We start from the raw sequence: 20350 nt of genomic DNA, 5'->3' as shown, positions 1-20350 counted from the left end.
GTTAGGTGGTCTGGTGGCTACCTGGCAGCAAGTGTTTAATGGGCTATATCATTATTTCATTAAGATTTTCTTTTCTTTTTTCTTTCTTTTTTTTTTTGAACAGCAGTTTTAAGTTTTCCTTGTATTATTACGTTTTCCATTTTGCTCCGTGGTGGTGGGCATGTATTTGTTTGTGTGCACAGGTGCACATGAATTTCAGAGGTCGATATCAGGTGTCTTTGATCATTTTCTACCTTCTTCTTCTTCTTCTTCTTCTTCTTCTTCTTCTTATTATTATTATTATTATTATTATTATTATTATGAGATAAGAGCTTTCACTGAACCAGGAGTGCTGTAACTTGTCTAGACTGGCTGAACATCCAGCCCAAGGGATGGGACCTTCTTCTCAGGACTGGGGTAACAGGAACCCGTTGTGGTATCGAGCTTGTGAGTCCTCCTGGTTGAGTGGTGAGCACATTACCAATGGAGTCCATGCTCCTTGGATTCTAAAGGCCAGGAAAGAGGGATCAATTGCTGAAAGCAGCTGACCCCTGGAAATACCCCGAGTTGTAGACACTGAACCCACAGAGGTGTGCAGACAGCTGCCCCACAAGATGTAATTGGGCATTCTTTCCTGGAAGAAACCGGCTCCAGGGTGAAATTCTTCCAGGATTAGACTTCAGGTTTTGAGGGTTCAGAGAACAGGTTCCATCCGTGTGACCGCAGGGAGTTCTTTGCATAAAGGCAATAGTATGTCTTCCATCCTTTCTGCTCCAGCCTCCTCCTGCATCCCAAAAGCTATATGTTGGTGGAAAATTCCCAAGATGTATCTTTCTATTGACTGGGGAAGGCTATAGATTGTGATTGATTCTTCTATAGGAAGGAGATGTCAGGGGAACTAGGGACCCGGCTGGGATTTGTGATTGAGGCCTATGAAGTCCTCGTGGGTCTGCCACTCCTACATACGGTGCTGTGGTTTTCGGTGGGCACAGACATTACATTCAGAAAGTCTTAGAGGACAAGCAAGAACATGAGGAAGACTAACCACCGTCAGTAGTAGTATAGGCCGGCAGGCTTACTGATGGTGGCACTTTCAAGCAGCATGTCAATTCTCCTTCCTATCTCAGACACAAGAACAGGCCACGAGAAAACACAAAGAAGTGTGGCTGATTCACACGGAGAGTTGCAGTGGACTCCTGAGCAAAGGAGGGATTATTAATGAGACTTCCGGAATCAGCACTGAGATGGGTCATATGTCGATCAGTACAAGAAAAAGCTTTTGCCAGGTGCAGTGACTGGCAGGGGAGGGTGAGGTGCCTGTGTGTGCTAGTGATAATTAATTAGTAGGGGACCACAAGCTGGGGGACACGCCATTGAGTCCCACTCTCCTCTACCACAGTCCCCTGCCTCTGCTCCATCAGATCTGCTTCAGCTCGCTACACTAGCAGTTCATATAACGAGTTCAAAGTGATTTATACCGTCCCAGTGACTCTGCCTACCTGTGCTATTCTAACGAAGGCTCTGTGACCAAGGACATATAGGGATGCTGTTTGGGCATAGTGGTTCTGGAGCTTTCAAGTGGTACTCATTTAAGAAGCAGATTCTGAAAATGATCCCCTGCAAATCAGCTGGAGATGGTATGGGGTCAAGCCTGGGATCCTGAACCACACTTTGGGGTACCACACTTTGTGTTGCAGCCACCCCACCCTCCACCCTCCACGAGTCATATCCGGCAACATTTATATCTTTTACGCTTAACCCAGTAGGGCCAAGAGGTTGAGAAAAGAGGCTAAGAAAGTTTAGGATCCATTTTGTGTGTGTGTGTGTGTGTGTGTGTGTGTGTGTGTGTGTGTGTGTGTGTGTGACTCAGCTGTTTATTGGGACTGGTTATACATCAGACATTATGCTAAATATCTTCAAATGAGAAAAATGAGACTCGGGAACCAAGGTAACAGAGAAAGCAAATGACTTACTGGGCCTACAAGCTGGAATTGCTCACATGACACATTGGCAATTTACCCCACCCTACTGCTTTGAGGTACAATGCCCAGATTTTAAATTCAGTGCTTTCCAGATGGCAGTGCCCCGGAATAGATCAGAGTCATTTTTTTTTTAAGAGTTACCAGTGCTCCTTGACACTGAGAGGATTGTAGTCATGCATACTGTCATTAAGGGGCTCCATAGGGCTGGGTTTGGGAATCTGACCAGGAATGAGCTAGGGTTGTAGTTCTGGTGAGACCCTAAGATCGCAAGGATAGAAGCTGCAATCCAAGCAGGTGGAGGTCCAGGGCATCCAGAGTGGCAGGTATATATTTTGCAGTATCTGGGGCAGAAACAATCTTTCATAAAGACAAACACATAAACTCGAATAAAGAATACCAGCTGACCATTGTCCTTTGCTCAGAGTTCTGAGAAAAAAAAAAAAAAAAAAAAAACACGGGTGGCTGATCAGGGAGCTGGCATGCTGACAAGGTCTGCCTGCACCCGCCCCGAAGAACCTCACTAGGACTAAGGAAGCCAAGCAAAGTGGTGCAGCTGCCAGGGGGTGCATGGTGCAGGTTGGGGAGCTTGTGAAGAGAGTCACTTGGTAGAAAGAAAACCTTTGTCCTTGGCCGCATTTCCCCATTGCTCGAGGAGGTCAGCCAGACCTGAGTCTAGGAAGTGGGCTCTGACCACGCATAGTGTGGGACACTGTGGTCAGGTTCAAGGACATGCTTTGATTTTTGGAAGCAAGGTAACTAGGACAGGAGTGAACGGGTCTTTGTTGCCAGGCTTACACTTAGGAGAGGTGGGAAGGAGTGAATATCTTCCTGGCTTAGGGGTCATCACCAGGGTCTTGATGCGCCTATTGTTAGGGAGACTGGGGGATTACAGGACTCCCGAGCTTCAGTTCAGAACTGTTTCTCCTGCAGCTTCCTCTCTCTCACTGTGTTTTCCATGCCATTTAAGACTTTCACTATGTCCGTGCTGCTTTTGCGCTCTCTCTCTCTCTCTCTCTGTCTCTCTCTGTCTCTGTCTCTCTCTGTCTCTCTCTGTCTCTCTCTCTCTGTCTCTGTCTCTGTCTCTCTCTATCTCTCTCTCTGTCTCTCTCTCTCTGTCTCTCTCTCTCTGTGTCTCTCTCTCTGTCTCTCTCTCTCTCTCTCTCTCTCTTACTCTTCTTTGACTTTCATGCCTTTACCCGGCTACATTTTCTGAACCCAGTTCTTCAAGGAAAGCTTTTTCTCCTCCTCCTCCTCTTCCTTTTCCTCCTTTTCCTCCTCCTCCTCTTCCTCTTCCTCCTCTTCCTCCTCCTCTTCCTCCTCCTCCTCTTCCTTCTTCTCTTCCTTCTCCTCCTCCTCTTCCTTCTTCTCTTCCTTCTCCTCTTCCTCTTCCTCCTCTTCCTCCTCCTCCTCTTCTTCCTCCTCCTCTTCTTCCTTTTCCTCCTCCTCTTCCTCCTCCTCTTCCTCCTCCTCCTCCTTCTTCCCTCTCTCTCTCCCCTTCTCTCTCCCCCTGTTACTTTACTTTCACCAGCTCTCTCTATTCCTCCCCTCCCTCCCCCCTCTCGCCCTTTCATCCTGTGTTCTTCTCTCTCCCTTTCCCCCCATCCACCTGCTTTCTTAGATCACACCACCTGTCTACCTGCGGCTTATATTCCAATGAGAGGTCACGTCTAGCTCTGCCTCCTGATAAATGCACCAAGCACAAGGCTCTCTTCTTCTTCACCTGTGTGAGCTTGGATGTCCACCATTGTACCTTGTGACCACAGACACAGTCATATCACCTTGGCCAGACCCTTCGGTGCTCAGATTTCTCACAGGCCAAGGGTTACAGGACTCTTCCCGAATTCAGGTCACAGAGGTCATGTCTGTTAACTGATTGGCCTTCTTCCCTACAGTGCGCCATCCCCAAATATAACAGCAGTTCTTTTTAATACTGCTTGTAGGATCAGGTTAAGGGCACGGGATAGAGTTAGAAAGGTAAGTCCCTGCACAAAATGCATAGGAACTGGTTTTTATTTGCTCAGCAGCGTGTCCAACTCTACAGGACAATGGCTGATCTTTTAATAGGTTTAGGAGTGTAGCAGGGCTAGCGATGACTTTGCCAAGGTGCAGAACTATGGTTACAAGGAATTCTTGTATAGAAGAGGATTGGAGGGTAAGCCAAGCGTGGTGGGGTCGATGACCTTCTATTATTCTGGGTAGGTTTTGTTTTGCCACTGAAATCATAGCTAAGGCTATTGGGCAAGTCCAGGCAAGACACCTTGAGAACCCGAGGGAGGGAGGACCCTAGGACAGGAAGGGAAGGGTGGACTAATGAGCCTTCTGGAAACACAATGAGTAGGACAGAGTGGAGTGGAATGGGAGAGATGCCACTTCTGAGCAATGACAGTGCCTTTGGAGAAGGGAAAGGAAGAGGCAGAGGTCTGTGTGAACAGGGCTGATGGCAGAGGGGCACTTACTCACTCAGCACCAGATGGAGGTTAGAGAAGCAAGAGTGGCCATAGAGGTGGAAGACACATCGCAGAAGAACTAAATTCTAGTTTGGGCAACATGAGAAGATCCAGTGGAGCAGAGAGAGAACTCGGTGGGCAAAGGTGCTTGCCAGCAAGCTTGAAGACCCAAGTTCGATCCCTGGGACCCACATGGTAGAAGGAGAGAACTAACTGCCTAAAGTTGTCCTCTCATCCCCACATGTGCAGTGTGGTATGTGCACATGTAATAAAGGTCACGTGTAGAGCTCCATTTCCACACCGGTCCTCCCCCTTCCTCCTCCCTCCTCCCCCTCCCCAATGATACTGAATGGGCTTGTGGACACTCTCTTCTCTGTACTGAGTTTATCTAGATGGTAGGGCATGGTAATCTTTACAAACATCTCCATGGAGCATCTGAGGTTACAGCTAGATCTTCATGCAAATATCACTGTCCTGTGCCCTGCTGCCCTCTGCATCCTCAGGCAAGGCCAGAATGTGGTTTGCCAGAGAGTTTCCTGGGTTAGTCAGGCCTGCCCCTCCTATCACCTTGCTCTGGGGCTCCTGTAATCTCCCAGGCTATCCCTTCCCATTTCCCCTGCCTTCTTTCTTTTCCCTGCGCCAGCTCTTTCCTTTCTCTGTTCTCTGAAAACAGAACAAAGTGAGTTCGATCTTTCCTCTCCGCCCTTTTCTCCTCACCTCTTCTCTTCTATGGAAAACACAGGCTAAGTTTCCATCTTTACTGTATTAACAGATTGAATGCCTAGGTGTAACTGGATTTAGTGCCGTGGGAAGTACAAGGAACTTTTTAGAGGTGAATTTGGGGTGGGGGTATGAGAATAAGCCTTCACTTCGAGTGGAACAGCAACGTAACTTACCAGACTAGTATGAGAGACTTACGTCTGAAGCAAACTCTGAGGTTTGCCCTGGCTCGCTTTCCTCTCTCTACCAGGCATTTATCTTTAACCGAAGGACAGTGGCACTTGCCGCTATTAACTCAATTGAATGTCCTAAGACGATTAATGGCGCCTGCGCCAGTGAGATGGCTCAGCAGATAAAAGTGCTCTCTGCCAAGCCAGTGGCCTGAGTTCATTCCGCAGGACTCACGCCGTGGAAGGAGGAAACAGAGACGCTGGCAAGTCGCCCTCTGACCTCCACAGGCGCGCCCATGGCACACGCCTGCCCACATCCGTGCAAAATAAAATAACATGATGATTTGTAAAAGACGTACCTATGAGCTAATTAATATATATGAGAATGCTTTGGAAAGCCGGGTTGTCGTTACGAGCAAGTGTTGGAACATAACGTAGTGTATAAAATGAGCCGCTGGTATTGGATTCTTTCAGGGTCTAAATTATCTTCCCTAATAGCTTTCTCCATAGAGTTAAAGCTCAAACAGGATTGGGTGGGTACATCCGTGGATGGGTGGGTGAATATTTAAATACCTAACTGCTTGTTTCTAGTCCCAATTCCCTTTTTCATTCTAGCACTACTGCCCCCTGCTGGCGAGTGGCAGCATTACAATGCAGCAAGTCCCTAGGGGGGTTGTCTCCTTAGCCTGTTGCCTGGGCTCCCTGAGCTGGTTCCTTTGCATGGGTCTCTGGCCGACCATCACTCACAGCCAGCCAGCCTGCCTGCCTGCTTTCCTTCCTTCCTTCCTTCCTTCCTTCCTTCCTTCCTTCCTTCCTTCCTTCCTCTTCCCACTCCATCTCATTCCCTGTCTCCATCTGTCCCTGCAGCACTGCCAGTAACTCCAACCGCAGCACGCCGGCCTGCTCTCCCATCCTCCGGAAGCGGTCCCGCTCACCAACACCACAGAACCAGGACGGAGACACCATGGTGGAGAAGGGCTCAGACCACTCCTCGGACAAGTCCCCATCCACCCCGGAGCAGGGTGTGCAACGCAGTTGCTCCTCACAGTCTGGTCGGAGCGGTGGTAAAAACTCCAAGGTGAGTAGACCATGCTGGAGACTTGTGACCCCCTGTCAGCTAGCCACAGGAAACTACTGAACACTCATGTGACCGAACGGCTCCATGACTATGTGATGAGGTCAGGTCAGGTCAGGTCAGGGTCAGCAGGGGAGACTCTTGTTGAATAGATTCCCGTTTAATCATCCAGGGAGGGTCCTGAGTCCTATGCCCCTTCTCTACCCCACTCCCCGTCTCTCTGTAAGTATCTAAGGAACTTCAGGACCCCTGAGATATGGAGGAGGCTCTGGGGATCAGGAGGAGCCATCTTTATACTCCTTCGTTAAATTTGGCCCTTTGAACTGTCAAAGGAATATTATTTGGGACAACTGTATTGCCAGGAAGAGAGACTGCGGGGAACCTTCCGGAGGGCTATTTTTATCCTCCTCCTTGGCCATCACCCCGCCTTACCTTTGTCCCAACCCACCTTGCAGAGATGGCCTTTTCCGTCCCTCAAGCTCGTCCTCACTGCGAGCACCCAGGCTCCTGGTCCAAGGATTAGCACAGAGGCCCTCGCCTGGTTACCCTGGTTACAGTTCCCCAGAATTCTCCTTCCATCCCCAGGCCTCTGGCAATCAAGAGACTCCTCTACTCAGGTGCTCCTAAACCAGCAGGACTCCCAGGGCTTGAGAAAGGGGACCCCCCCCCTCATCCCCGGGAGGCTTGGGAGAAACCCCACTTGAATTTGTCTTTTTGATTTCTTGTTCTTCCTCTTCTCCCCACCGTTTCCCCCAAACACCTTCTTTGCATGCATGGTCTTAGTCTCACAAGCGCCTCTCAAAAGTAAGCCATCTTTTGTCTCTGTCTTTTAATCTTCCCCTCTAGTACTGAATTGTCTGTAGTGCTCAGCACCCCTCCCCCGACCCCCGCCAATACTGCCCATATGTCCTGCTTGGTCCCTTTCCCAGAAGGGCTGAACCCACTGTTCCCCACCCCCCATCCCTTGGCAGGCTGGCTTGGAAGTCACTGAGGGACCACTCCCACTGCACCTGATGTCAGAGAACAGACTCCACCCCCACCCTACCCCCTTCCCCGTGTCTGCCTGCTTCTCAAACACCACCTCTAGTGGGAATGTGTTTCCCCCCTTGCGTGGCACTTTCCAAAAACCAGAGTCCCGCAGGGGGTAGTTCTGTTCCCATGGGTACCCTCAAGAGCTACTTGGCTGGTCACCCCCCTGAAACTTGCTTGTACCACTCTGGTAGCCATTCACGGTGTGCTTAGAGACCCGGGTTTTGATTGAAGAGTGTATACAGTACCAGAACCTGGAGGTAGTTGATAACTCTGACGGTACCCACCAGGTTCTAGGTCTATGAGTGTGGGAGGGAGATGGACCAGCCTCTACCCAGGGCCCTAGGATCTCTGAGGTGAAGTTGGAGTGAATAGGTGGTGAACAGTTGGTAGCAAGGCAGTAGGGCCCAGGAAGACAATTGTTGGGAAGAAGTGCCATCGTCAAGCGGAGAGACGACTTACAACAGGATCTGTAAGTGTCCCCTCAAGGGAGGATGGCACACCATTGTTCACTCCCAATGGAAGAACTTGAAGCTCCACAGCTGAGCCTGCCCACTGTGCCCTTCAGACACAAACCGTATCACGTGCCACTCAGGATTTTAAGTACCTATTGCCAGCAGAGAGCCTGGAGGAGGATACCAGCAGGAGTCCTCTGTGGGTGTAGGAGGCTGGGCAGGTTCAGGCATGCCTGATATCTGGGGACAAGAGTTGTATAAGACCTTTGGTCACTATGCCAGGGCTCACCCCTCTGCCTTAGTTGAAGTGTGTACCATAGGGCTCCAGGCTCATCTGGAAGAGGGAGAACCCAGCTGGATGTGGGTGGGTACCAGATTATTCCTTCTCTCCACATCTGCCGAGCCTTTCTAATCCTAAGGTGAAGTTTGCCAGCTCTTTGCTCCAAGCCTAGCTCATTCAGGAAGCAGCACAGTGCTTACTGACAGCTGATGAGGGCACGACCACACGGTCCAACTGCACTGGGGAGCGGTCAGCCTGCAGCGTGCGTGCGTGCGTGCGTGCGTGCGTAAGACACACAGACTGCAAAAGATCAGCACCAGAGTCGCCATGGGAAAAGGGTTTAATGCAGGACCCAGTTATTGGACTGCAAGAAGATGCCGCGGGGGTGAGGCCACAGCTTTTAAAGCTGTTTCCCCCGGGAGCATCCTTTCAAGGTGGCCAGATATAGCTGTGTGGAGGGTCTGTGAGCTAGATCTGTCCTCATAACAACTATAGCTAGGCCATCGCTGACCACTGCCTGCATAGAGGCCACCCTGTGTGGTTTTCGAACAGGCTGTAAGATGTCTCCTCTTCACAGTGTCTCTTAGATTCCCCGCCTTTCTGGCCTCCGTTTCTTCATTTGTTAGGGACGGGAAATCATTAAGGTTTCACCTTCCCCATCATAATCTCGGTGGTTGGGGCTGATTTTTTTTTTTTTTCTTTTGCTTAGAGTTGGGAGCTACAGGACCTTAGGGCTTGATTATCACTCCCAGAAACCTCTGCGTTTGGGCCGCAGTCAAGCTGCACTCAGTAGTGATGACCTATTTCCACTAGAGGGCGCCAGGACATGCTTTCCTGCCCCTACCAGCTCTGGAGAGCGGCTCTCTGCCCTTGCAGGCCTGCCTGCCAAGTAGATAGGGTCACTCTATGCTTGGCTTCCGCCTGGCAGCTTAGCTCTCTGTTGGTGCTTGGTAGTGCCCGGTGATGTGACACTGGTGCTTCTGGGACCTTTCACCTTTTTGTTTGATTGTTTGGATTCTAATTTTTGTGGTTTTCTTTTCAGTATGACAGACTTAATCTGATCAAAGTAAGACATTTTGTTGTTGTTTTGTTTTGTTTTGCCTCCTGGCTCCAGTTTGTTTAACATAGAGCTCCTGGTCCCATCTCCCTTCACCTCTTCCTCCCCCCACCCCCACCTCAGCTCACCTTCCAGACACCTTGAGCCTTTGTTCTAGGAGATGCTTTTAGATTTGAGGGCAGGAAAGGTAGTCTGGGTATGTTTCTAGGAGCCTTGCATTCCATCTGGTCCTTGCTTGTCTGATTCCTGGTAGAAAAGACCAAAGAAACCCCAGACGAGTCCTCCAGGCCCGCCTCCTCCAGCTCCATCCTGCCTCCAGCAGCTCCGTGTTCGAATTTCCTTCCCCCCTGTAACCATCTAAAACAGGCTCTTAGAACCCAGCCTCCCTAGTTCTGTGCCTCCATGAGCTCCAGCCCTATACTCCAGGTAGGGGCATAGCAATGGATTTCCAGTGGTAGGCAGTCTCTGTCCTGTCTGTCTGTGCCTGTGTCCCCCACCTGGGCCTTAAGCCCTCTTTGAGAACCTCTTTCACAGGAGGTCCCTTTAGCACTCAGTCGAGGAACCACAGGGATGTGATTCTTCTCCAGGAGGCAGGTCAAAGGTTAGGAACTCCTACCTGCTAGTCAGTCTTGAGGGCTAACGTAGATCTCACTGGAGATGTAAATGCACCTGTCCCTGAGGCAGCCGCAGTGCAATGCCGCTAGAGAAGGAGTTGTGTAGGAATATGGTCAGGGGCAGAGGCTCCAAAGTTCTCACTCTAGAGGGTATCTTTCTCATGTCTTTTAGATCTTAAGAGGTCCTTTCTTAGCTCCCCACTTTATAAGATAATGAATACTAGCCATAAAGGCACCACAGAGCTCGTCAGAGATAGGACAGACGCTCCTAACCGAAAGCTCTCGGGATTCTGAAAGCTGCTTGTGTCAAGTAGTTTCTTAAGGAACTAGCATCTTCATGTCAGGGCAGAGAAAGGGAAGACCTACTTCTGTCCATGTGGGGGAGGGGGCGGGCGCCATGTTTGAGAATCACAAAGGATCCTGTTCCCAGCGCCCCCTTTCCTCCTAGGGTTGTGTACAAAAATTCCAAGGAGTAAAGTCCTTGGATGCAGTTGAGAAAGATTTTCCTTAGCCAGGAGGCAGGTGACCAGGGGCTGGGTCAGGGTTAGTACAGTCCAAGCTAACTGTGGATAGCTTGGTCAGTAGCTGCAAGGCTATGTATATATTTGTTCTCATCCTAATTGAAATTGACACAACCCCAATTCTGTGTGCAACTAGAGTCAGTTGCCATTGCGAACAACCAAAGAGATCTATAGAAACGATGGTCCAGCAGGATATAACTTTCTTGCTTTACCCACCCTCTCCAGGCACGCACACAGCCTTAGCTGAACTACTTAGGTGGGAATGTTCACGTCCAGGTGTCTTTCCTACAAGGTAGCAGCTCCCACTCTACGATGAAATAGTCTTGGCTATGTGGGTTTGGCCTTCTGCTTCTGGAGGCCACTATGGTAAACGACTATGCTTTCCAGATTAGAACACCATTCCTTTTGAGGAATGACCACAAAGAGTTCCTAGCAGAGGAGAACTGAGTGTCTGCATTGCTACATGCTACCCTGACTGGGTTGGCCAGTGAAACCCGTGTGAAGGAAAAGCATATTGATGCCTACGCCCCTTCTACTCTTTATCTCTACCCACTGCGCTAACTGTCAGTCATGGTAGAGGGTCAAGGTGTCAGGTAGGTTTCCGGTTCAAAGAAAGAACTTGGTGATTCGAGAGAGATCGCACGATCATCTGGCCACCATTATGGTCACAGTCACAGATCCCTGGTTCATAGTCACCTCCACCCTGTCACACACATACCCCCCCCCCCCACACACACCCCTTACCAGCTGACTCAGTGCTTGCCCAAGTCTGCATTTATCATCTGGCTGTTTGGTTTAGAGTCAGCTCTAAGTGGCTGACTCTGCACAGGCTCCGTACCTCTGGAGGCATTGACCTGTTGGTAAAGTTTCTAACATCAGAGCAGAATGTTCCTAGGTAGAGGTTGGAAACAGACAAGACACAATCTAGGCATCCCCCTTCTTTCATTAGAAAGTTTCAGGTCCCATGGGGAGACCAGAATGAGAATTCCTCAACTGTAGAGCGAGCTGCGATAGAATATGGTTTTATGAATACCAAGTTACATATAACGCCATGGGTTGGAAGAAGCCTTTAGAGATGACACAATTCCACTCTCTTCAACCCCAACCATTTGTTAGCTGTTAGGAGGTCAGCCAGTTGTTGGGGTAGGAGGAGTTTACTCACCTGCTACCTGAGTATATAGTACGACTTTTTAAGACAGCCTCTTCTCCCTTCACCAAAATATTCTGCCCTGCCTCTGACAGGGAAGATGACCTGGAGCGGGAGGCTGTGTTGGACTCTGTGTCTACTTTGCTTCTAGTCAAAACCCACTTGGGGACTGGGCTTTGGGTGCCTACCACACATCCCACATCCCCATCAGTAGGCTCTGGCGATGGGGCTCTGATTCCCTCTGGTTGAGCGCTAGCTAGTGCTGCCACTGCCTGCATCTCCAACGGCCCCAGCTGTGGTGGGGGCTTCCAGCATGGACTGCTCCCTGGGCCTCCTTTCTGGAGCTGTCTTGTGAAAGGAGGACCCTCCTGAGCATCAACATGGGAAGCATTCAGCTGCATTTGGGTTCCTTCTCCCTGCCCACCCTCCGCTGTCTGTGTTACCTTCACCCCAGGGGGAAGGAATACTCTGGCCACTTCTAATGTCTCTTCCCTAACTAATCATATTCTCTTTGATTTTGTCTTTTCAGAAAAGCCAGAGTTGGTACAATGTAAGTATTTCTGTTTCTCTTCTTGTTGGGTAATAGTAAAATGGGTTTGGGTTTGGGTGGGGGTGGGGGAGGCAAGGGTTGCAAGAAGTGTTGTTAAGTGCCGTTTGTGTCTTGGGAGTTTGTGTCTGTCCTTGTCAACGTGTTCTCACTCCCAAACAGACACAGTCGTTCTCCTCTACAGCAGGATGAATATGTCCTGGGGAGGAGGATTTGATCTGGGGACATGGAGAGGTGACCCACCCCATCTCTTTTTCTCATCTAGTATTCTATATGAAGTCAGGGAGCAGCCAGGGATGAGTGGCTATTTCAAAGGGCAGGCAGAACTATGTGGCTACGGCGAGGCGTGGGGTACGGACTTAGGGCTAAAGTAGCATCACTAGGCAGGACTTCTTGTGGAGGAGCTGGAGCTAAGAGACTGCGCTATATGATAGTACGTGTCGCAAACATGCAGTGTCCTCCAGAACATCCTCCTATTGAAGGCTTAGTTGCCTTCTGGTCCGTAAAGCAGGGTCATCCTTAGTGGCCGTTCATCCAGCTCTGGACTCTGAAAGTACTTCGTGGCGTCAGTCCCTGCAAAGGCCCCGTTCTCCTTGTCACATAGACCAAGTTGTATGGCCCCAGACTCTTCCCTGGAAGAACGGCTGGCCAAAGTCCCTCAGCTTGCCCTGTCCACATGCTCTGTACCTTCAGGAGGACTTGCCAGCTGAGGCACACTGTGACCTGGCTTCAGACCCTTGTCTCCCCTTCTTTAAGCTGGTCTTTGCTGAGGACACCACTCCTCCCCTCCCCTCCCCTCCCCTCCCCTCCCCTCCCCTCCCCTCCCCTCCCCCTCCCCTCCCCTCCCCTCCCCTCCCCTCCTACATGCTCACCTCCTCTTGTACCTAGTTCTGCTCCACCGGGAGCTGAGGCTTGGAGAAGCTCTCAGGATGGTGGACTGAGAGGGTTGGTGGGAGCAGAGGAAGGGCTCGAGGTGATAACTTGTGTTTCGTGTGGGGCTGTGGGTCCGAATCATCCCTCTGGGCCATGTGTGTGTTCCAACATGGTTTTAAGTAGTCTCTTAAAGGTTAGACACATGTCAGATAACACTCTGGCTTCCCACAAGCTGCTCTGTGCCAGCCTATCCCAGAGGTTTTTATTGATCTTCTATCCATAGCCCCACGGAGTACCCCAAGTGGCCTGGGTGGATCTGAGGACATTGAGGATCAAGATGATAGTGAGGGGAAGAGAAGCTAAACTCTGCCTCCTCCTGTCTGTTCCTTCTCTCTGACTCAGACCAAGGGTCTTCTGGCCTCTGGCCTCCTCAAACTGATAGCAGTTCATATCTTGGAAGGAAGAGAGCCCCCCTTCCCTCTCTGGGAGCTGTCCTGGCCCAACTGTTTGTTGTAAATACCCAGTAATCTCCTTTTAAGTGGCATTGCCAGAATTAGTGTCACCAGGGAAACAGAAAGCCACATGGCCTCATTGCTATTGGGCAATTAGAACATCCAAATTTGAGCAGGCAAGATCCTGTCTTTGTTGTGAATGTTGATCTCACCGCCCCCTTTCTCCTCGCAAGACTTTTAGCATGGCTGTTCCCGTTCGTTCGCTCTGCTTACCTGTGCCTGGGCTGTTCTCAGCGCCTTGCTCTCTCTGCCCTGCCCCCCCCCCCACCATTCTTTTCTTCCTCCTTCATGCTCTTCGCTGTTCTCTGGTTTCCAATCACCCGGCCAGCTTTCTGTTTCTTCCTGGTTGCTACAGGTTTTAAGGCTCCCTACCCCTCTTTTCATCTCTGTCCTTCCCTCAGCCTGATTCTGATGCTGTGACACCTGAGCGCACGCACTCGGTTTGATGACAGACAGACCTCTTGGCTGGAGGATTCAAAAGAGGGAAGTCTGTCTGCAGTTGAGCTTGACAGACCTTTGAAAGTCCTTTGGAATGACCACCACCACATTCCTTTCTGCCTGCCCTGGCTGCCGCCTACCCTCCTCCTGGTCCCGCTATATATGCGCGGTAGAGTCCAGACTTGGCATTGGTGCAGGAAGCACAAAGGAATGGAAGTACAGGAGGAAATAGAAATGACAGGTGGACACGGGAAACCTGAAAGAGTTTCCAGTTGCCATAGCTGCAGGCACTAAGAGGTGTGCGTGAGCGTTGTATAGCCGATAGGCTCTGGGTTCACTTGTGCAAGAGTTAGGTCCTGTAGAGGTTGGTCCGTAACTGTTGTAGTGGAGAGACAAGTTGGATACAGTACCCATGCAGGCAGGTTGGATGAACTCCTCCCACCCTTTCTGTTGAGACAGATGCCTGCCCCGGTTCCCCATTTTCCAGAGCCCAGATATTAGTGTCGTTGGTCAGTTGCTATCTGGCTGACATGGCAGCGGTTTCCCTTGGGTTCTCTCTGACCCTGCCAGTGCATTTACCCTGGACATTGGCCCCATCGCCTTTGCTGGGACTGGAATCTATGACCTGGGTTCTCCGAGGAGCCACCTGTTGGGTAGGGTTACCTGCTGGGCTCTAGGTGGCTAAGTCCCTTCTCTGAGTGCTGTTGCCATGTCTTATACCCTTGTGTTCAGACGCATCGTCAGGGACCCCACTGACCCCTCCCCTCAGCACTACCCCCTCCTTGGGAGGCTCCAAGTCTTGTCTTGTTGCTTTGACCTGCATTCCCTTAGACCTACCTTTTGTCTCCTTGGCTGTTTGCCTGCAGCTGCCTGGAATCTGACCTTCATCGAGGATCCTGGTGTCCGGGTCCTCTTTCTAATCTCTTTGCCCCACTGCTAGAGTCAGCTCACCCCGGCTGTGATGCCTCAGGTCGTATCCCTGGCACTAAGAGCCCTTTAGACAGACTCAAGCTTTATAATCTCATGCGCTGGGGCCAGGCTAGAGTCAAGGCTGTACAGAGTAGGAGCGCCTGAGACCTGGTCAAAGTCCCTGGGTGTCATTTAAGAGGAAGCCGGTTTCTACCGTCACTACCAGTCTGTAGGGAAAAAGACAACCCCTTGTCCCATGACTAGCTACGGGGCAACTGTCTGCAAAATAACAGATTAGCCTGACCTGAAGCATTGAGTCACAAGACAGGAAGTGGCCCCAGCGACATAGGGACAAGACTGTTGAGGGTGAACATTGGGGTCAGGGTAGAGTATGAAAACCTTGTCTTGTGCAACTGTCCTGGGGCCCTTCTTGCTCTTCACCCCCACAGCTGACAAGCTCATTTTATTCAGCAGGGCCTACAGGCTGGGCATACAAAGGTGTAGCCCCAAGTGGTCAGGAGCTTAAGGGGTCAGGTGACAGGGCTTTGGGACTGTAGGCAGAAATAAGAATGGTCAGACTAGAGCTTGAGGGATTACCATCTGCCTTTTAAATATGATCCTTCCTGGTCCCTTGTAGGTATGGGTCTTGCTGAGTCCCTGGTGGGCAGATAGACCCTCCTGCCTTATGTCTCATTCCTGGGGGTGTTAGTGTTTCCATAGCAACTTAGGGGCAGAGCCTAGAATAGGGGAGCTGCTAGAGACAGCACCCACATTGTCTGTCACGGTCCCCTGCTAGGAAAGCTGGCTTTAAGGAAGGCAAGGAGATTTGGTGCCAATCCTGGGAACAACAGGGCAAGCCTACCTGACATCAGTCTGAGAACAGTAAGACGAAGCTTTATAGGAGTGGACTTGCAGGTGTTGGGGCAGCAGCAATGACACACCCTGTGCCTAGTATTTCCTCCAAGGACAGCCCTCTTCCTCTACACCCATCTGTCTCCCACCTAATGATTTTTACCCAGGACTTGGAGGAATCTTCCTGACTGCTACCACCATGGCAATCAACTCTAAACTTCACTTTCCTGGTGGCAGTATAACCTTTCCAGATGAGACCCCCCCCATCCCCAATGCTACCCCTTCAGCAGATGAGACCCCCCCATCCCCAATGCTACCCCTTCAGCACCCCTCATTGTACCTCATCGCAGCTATCTTATGTTGAGTCACCTTTCCCTTGTCTCCTCATCCTACCCACGTCTGGCTTCTGCCTACCGAATTTGGCTGGAGCACCAGGATTTTCTTTGTAGATCTTAAAGTGGTTTCTTCCTAGGTGAAGTCAGTGCTGAACCCCAAATCAATTTCCTCCCAACTAGGCTCTCTCACCCCCTCCTTCGTGCTGAACCTGGAGAAAGGGTACCAGTTGGTCCCAGCACCCAGTGTTTGCCATAGAGTTAATGTTTAGCTATGGGCCAAATCCGGCTTCTGGGGTTCTGGCCCTGCCCTGCCCTGCCCTGCCCTACCCTGCCCAGCCCTTGGTGAGGGGGTGGAGGAGACAAAGGCTAATACAGACTGAGACTCATCTCCTATGACATTATCTCTCTGAGTTGAGTGTAAACTGTCCCTGTCTCATGCAGATAGTAACCAACTCAACTGTCCGGTGTTTCCAGGGAATTTCTGTTACGTACCTGGAGCCTCCTGGAACTGTCTATACCACCTGTATCTTGGGTGTGGTATGGACCTGAAGAGAGATAACTGTGATCACCCTGGAAAACGGAATTGCCGCATCCACCTGCCACAGAATTTGAGGACCACTGACGCATAGTACAGAGACAGCGTGATCTTTTGATAGAGTCAGGGCAGCCTTAAAAAAGTAGGGATCTGTGCATGTATGTGTGTTGTGTGTGCTCTTGAGTGTCTGTCTGTCTGCCTGTCTGTCTGTCTGTCTCTCTCTGTGTGTGTGTGTGTGTGTGTGTGTGTGCGTGTGTGCTAATAGGAAGATAAAGAATACATTTATGTGGTAAATAATTTTTACATAACATATGAAATACTAACTATAAAAAAATTATACTAAATAGTGGATCATTCCCAGCAAAGGCAGCATCTAACAGAGTGGGTCTGCCTTAGGATGGATGCAGGAAGGCAGGTGTCCTTCAAGATGGGAAGGGGGAAGTGTTAGAAGACAACTGGATCAGAAATTCTTTCCTCTCTATTTACCCTAACAATGGCTGTCATGTTCCTCTTAATTGGTGTCTCTGGGTCTGAGACCCAAGAATGTGTATTCTGTGTCTTCACTGGGGTTATTTTGAAATACACCAAAGTTTAAGCACAGGAAATTACCAGTACGGATAAGACAAAGGACCATTACCCATAATGTACCAGCTCAAAACTTTCCTGCTAGGGTACACTGTCTGGTATAGGGTAGGCTATCCGGGTAGATCAGAGGAGCTGCCTCAATTGTTTCACAGATCTTGGAGTCTATACCTTCCTAGTTCCAACGCTGTCTGTCCTTTCTCTACCTCTCTGCTTAGACCAGTGGTTCTCAACCTTCCTAATGCCGCAACCATAAAATTATTTTTTGTTGCAACTTCATAACTGTCATTTTACTACTCTTGTGATTTATAATCTGATATGTAGGCTATTGGATACAGGACCCCTGTGAAACAGGTCTTGACCCACAGGCTGAGAACCACTAGCCTAGAGCTCTCTCTGCTTAGATGTCATTTCAGGTGTCTCTTTCTTTCACCTGTCTCTTCCCTTCTAACCAGGGTCCACAAGGTCTGCTCATGCTTTTTTGCCCTCAGGGTCTGAGCAGCTGCCTACAAATGCCTGGCTTTGAACCTATGCCTCCTTATATGGAAGGTGGGGGCACGGGTCTTGGGAAACTCACGTCAGGCTGACCTCATCTTCCCCAGGCTATCCATCCAGCTTCTCTGTGACCTGCACATTGTGCTACTGGTTGCATCAGAGAAGTTGCTGAATAGATAGGTTCCTTAGAGGAGAGCTATCTCTTAAGAAACACCTAGTCTATTGAGTCTCAAATTCCATATTTCACCAGAGCTGTCATGCCCTTAGCACCTCCCCTTCCTCCACTGAGAGTCCTGGCCAGCAACTTTCCATTGCAGGAAACATCTGGTGGTGAGGCCAGGCTAGGCCTGGGGTTACTGCAGGACATTGGCCAGGCCCATCACCCAGATCCTGTAACTTGAAGCATGTGTGGGGCTCTGGCCTTGCCCGCCCACCAGCCCTGCCTCCCTCCCTCAGGCCCTAGTGACTCTTAACAAAGAAGTCATTTGCTGGCCAGCTGAAAGGGGCACGGTCTGGAGGAAAAAGGGGTGTGTGCCGGGGACCGGGATGAGAGCAGGCCCTGTGTTGCAGCTAAGTGGTGGCCCTTTTAGCCTGGGTGAGAGATGTGAGTCACAGCGATCCTGGCCTGATCCTGGCCTGGCCCCCCCGGGATAGAAAGCACACTGACTGAGCAGGCCAATCTGTGAGGCAGATCTGGACTAAGGATCTGGGCCATCATGGGCCTCTCTGGAGCTTCTGAACCACTTGTGAGTCACTCTGAGTGTGAGTAGCAAGTGTGGAATAGGCCTCGGGAGCCAACTGGGGGTCATCCTGCTCTGCAAAGTTTGCCTGTTCACGTGGGGCTGCACTTCCGCAACTCGCCGCTTGTGTTGTGTACCTGCTGTATCTCTGTCGCCTGGTCTCACCTGGACTCTTGAGTGACTGCACCAACCAGGGAGTGTTGCCTGACCACACCCCCTCGAGGCTGCCCCCAGACTGAAGACAAGGGAAGCATGAAGCAGAGTCCAGCTGTGGGAGCCTGGCCAGGCAGCCTTCTCTGAGAACCATGTATATCTTTTCACTCTGAGAGCTTGAACTGGGAGCACGGCTCAGAGAGAGAGGCAAGGCTATCAGCCGGGGTTATATAGACCCTCTGTGTAGAAGGCAAGAGATCACCTTGTGTTCAGTCCAGGCAAGACTCAGTGTTTTCATTCTGAGGGGACCTGAGAATCAGCAAAAGGACCCGAGGTCCGTTGCCTGGAACATTTGCTGGGGATGATGGAATCTCTGACAGAATCTGGGGTCCTCTGGAGCCTCCTGCTGGAACTGGATAGCCAGTCTCTGCTGTGGTACTTGAAGAGGCTTGCTGACGCACCTGTTGGTGCCGAATGCTACTGCTTGCACGGATCTGAGAAAATCCCAGCCGTGAGTGTGTGACCCGAATTCTCTGTGTCCCCGTGACTATTCTGTGCACTCTCTCATGCCCCTCGTGGCCCCGCTGAGAGCCGCAGATTTGACAACCCCTCGAGCCAGAGTTCTTTGACCATTTTGTAGAGGTGGGCCTCGCCTCACCGTTGGAAGAGGGTGCTCTAAGAGTACACAGGGAGTGGGTATAGAGGGTTAGGTTCCCCAGCATTGAAGGGGGCATAAGACTGTAAGCCACGTACGCCCGTCCAATGTGTCTGTGTGTTTTTGGTACAGAGAGGCTGGCCTACCATCTACGTCAACAGTCAGTAGAATAAAAACAGTTAGGGACAAGTGTGAGAGAAGGAAGCTTTCCTTATCTCCCCTGCCCCCCCCCCCCCAACACTATAAGCACAAAAGATCAGTGCCTTCTCCTGCTTGCTTTCGGGAGAGATTGTACCTAGACTTCTGTGTCTCCATCTCTGTGGGTTCCGGAGCTCTCATTGGATAGAAGCCACTGTGGGTGGAATTTGGAACTCAGCATCAGGTAACTGGATGGCTAGTGCCCAGTTACCAGTAAAGAGGATCGGGGGCCATCTCATGCAGGAACTTTGTAAAGACTCCTCCAGGAATGTGAGAGGCTAGCTACTGGGAGCCCTAAAACAGGCGACTTGTCCTCTCCACGACAGTTCAGTTCGGCAGTTTGTTAGGACCCTTGTTCCATTCCCACTAGGTCGCCACATCCCCCAGGCAAATTGCTGAACTTCTGCCTCCTGTTCTGCAAGTGTGAAGTGGGATAAGGACATTACCCCATGTGGCATATGTGTGATGGGCTTGTGCTTGCTCTTGGGTGTTCATTCTTTCTGCAGTAGTCTAGAAGGTGAGTCTGGTACGATGAGGAAGATGAGTGAGGTTATCAAGCAAGGGTTTTCCTATATGTGGATTCTGGTCTCAGAGGCTGGGTGGCTGGGTAGGGGGCATTTGCAGAGTGTTTAGTGATTCACATCAGGTCTTTCCTAGCTGTAGAAATCATAGGATAATTAGGATTCCAGATAGCTTCCTCCAGGTCAAGGCACCCTGGTTCAAGCACATGGAGGTGATTTGGGAAGTTTGAAATGATACGCTAGCTAGCACGGTGTGCTTTGGGAAAAGGTAACTGGGCCTCTCATAGTACACGTGTAAGTCAAGAATACAAGCTTGAAATTCAAATTATAGACAGATTGATGAGATGTTTCTTCTGTTCAGCTCTTCTCCGGTTTCTCCCTCTTAGCATGGACCTAAACTGAACTTACACAGTTTACTCTCCAGCTTGCTTCATGTTCCCCTTACTTTAGTCAGAGTGACAGGCTGTCGCTCAGGCTAGCAGCCTTTGGTTCAGATGTGAGCAGTCTCCAGACTTCATTTCCATGTGGG

The 20350-nt window shown here is 50.4% G+C and overlaps 2 protein-coding genes across 23 annotated transcripts in view; one reads left to right on the top strand and one right to left on the bottom strand.

The window, feature by feature from the left end:
- Positions 1 to 20350, top strand: part of Gramd1b (GRAM domain containing 1B) — a 179319-nt gene that overhangs the window by 132722 nt on the left and 26247 nt on the right. For 8 of the 13 annotated variants that reach the window (XM_076924769.1, XM_076924764.1, XM_076924765.1 and 5 more), the window contains 4 exons: positions 6166 to 6376; positions 7157 to 7177; positions 9180 to 9203; positions 12006 to 12026. In XM_076924769.1, coding sequence (XP_076780884.1) covers positions 6166 to 6376; positions 7157 to 7177; positions 9180 to 9203; positions 12006 to 12026 — 277 coding nt within the window. Of the gene's footprint in view, positions 1 to 6165; positions 6377 to 7156; positions 7178 to 9179; positions 9204 to 12005; positions 12027 to 18077; positions 18959 to 20350 lie in introns of those variants that run through there. The other 5 variants (XM_076924768.1, XM_076924767.1, XM_076924775.1 and 2 more) reach the window with 3 other exon arrangements.
- LOC143439037 (uncharacterized) lies at positions 35 to 16344 on the bottom strand. Of its 10 annotated transcripts, none has more exons than XR_013107487.1 (6): positions 15948 to 16319; positions 11074 to 11183; positions 9811 to 9894; positions 9323 to 9440; positions 8010 to 8097; positions 35 to 763 (listed from the first exon to the last, which is right to left on the bottom strand). XR_013107487.1 is itself a non-coding variant. In XM_076924779.1 (5 exons), exons 1-4 carry the CDS (start codon positions 15950 to 15952, stop codon positions 1030 to 1032), a joined length of 357 nt encoding a protein of 118 aa, XP_076780894.1. In that variant the 5' UTR covers positions 15953 to 16344; the 3' UTR covers positions 35 to 763; positions 1025 to 1029. The 10 variants fall into 10 exon arrangements, 1 of the variants encoding a protein (XP_076780894.1); XR_013107485.1 differs by having other exon boundaries at positions 16022 to 16313; XR_013107483.1 differs by lacking the exon at positions 15948 to 16319 and adding an exon at positions 14684 to 15186.

This window comes from Arvicanthis niloticus, chromosome 26, assembly GCF_011762505.2.
Source record: "Arvicanthis niloticus isolate mArvNil1 chromosome 26, mArvNil1.pat.X, whole genome shotgun sequence".
NCBI lineage: Eukaryota > Metazoa > Chordata > Mammalia > Rodentia > Muridae > Arvicanthis > Arvicanthis niloticus.
This window is presented reverse-complemented; position numbering and strand designations above follow the sequence as displayed.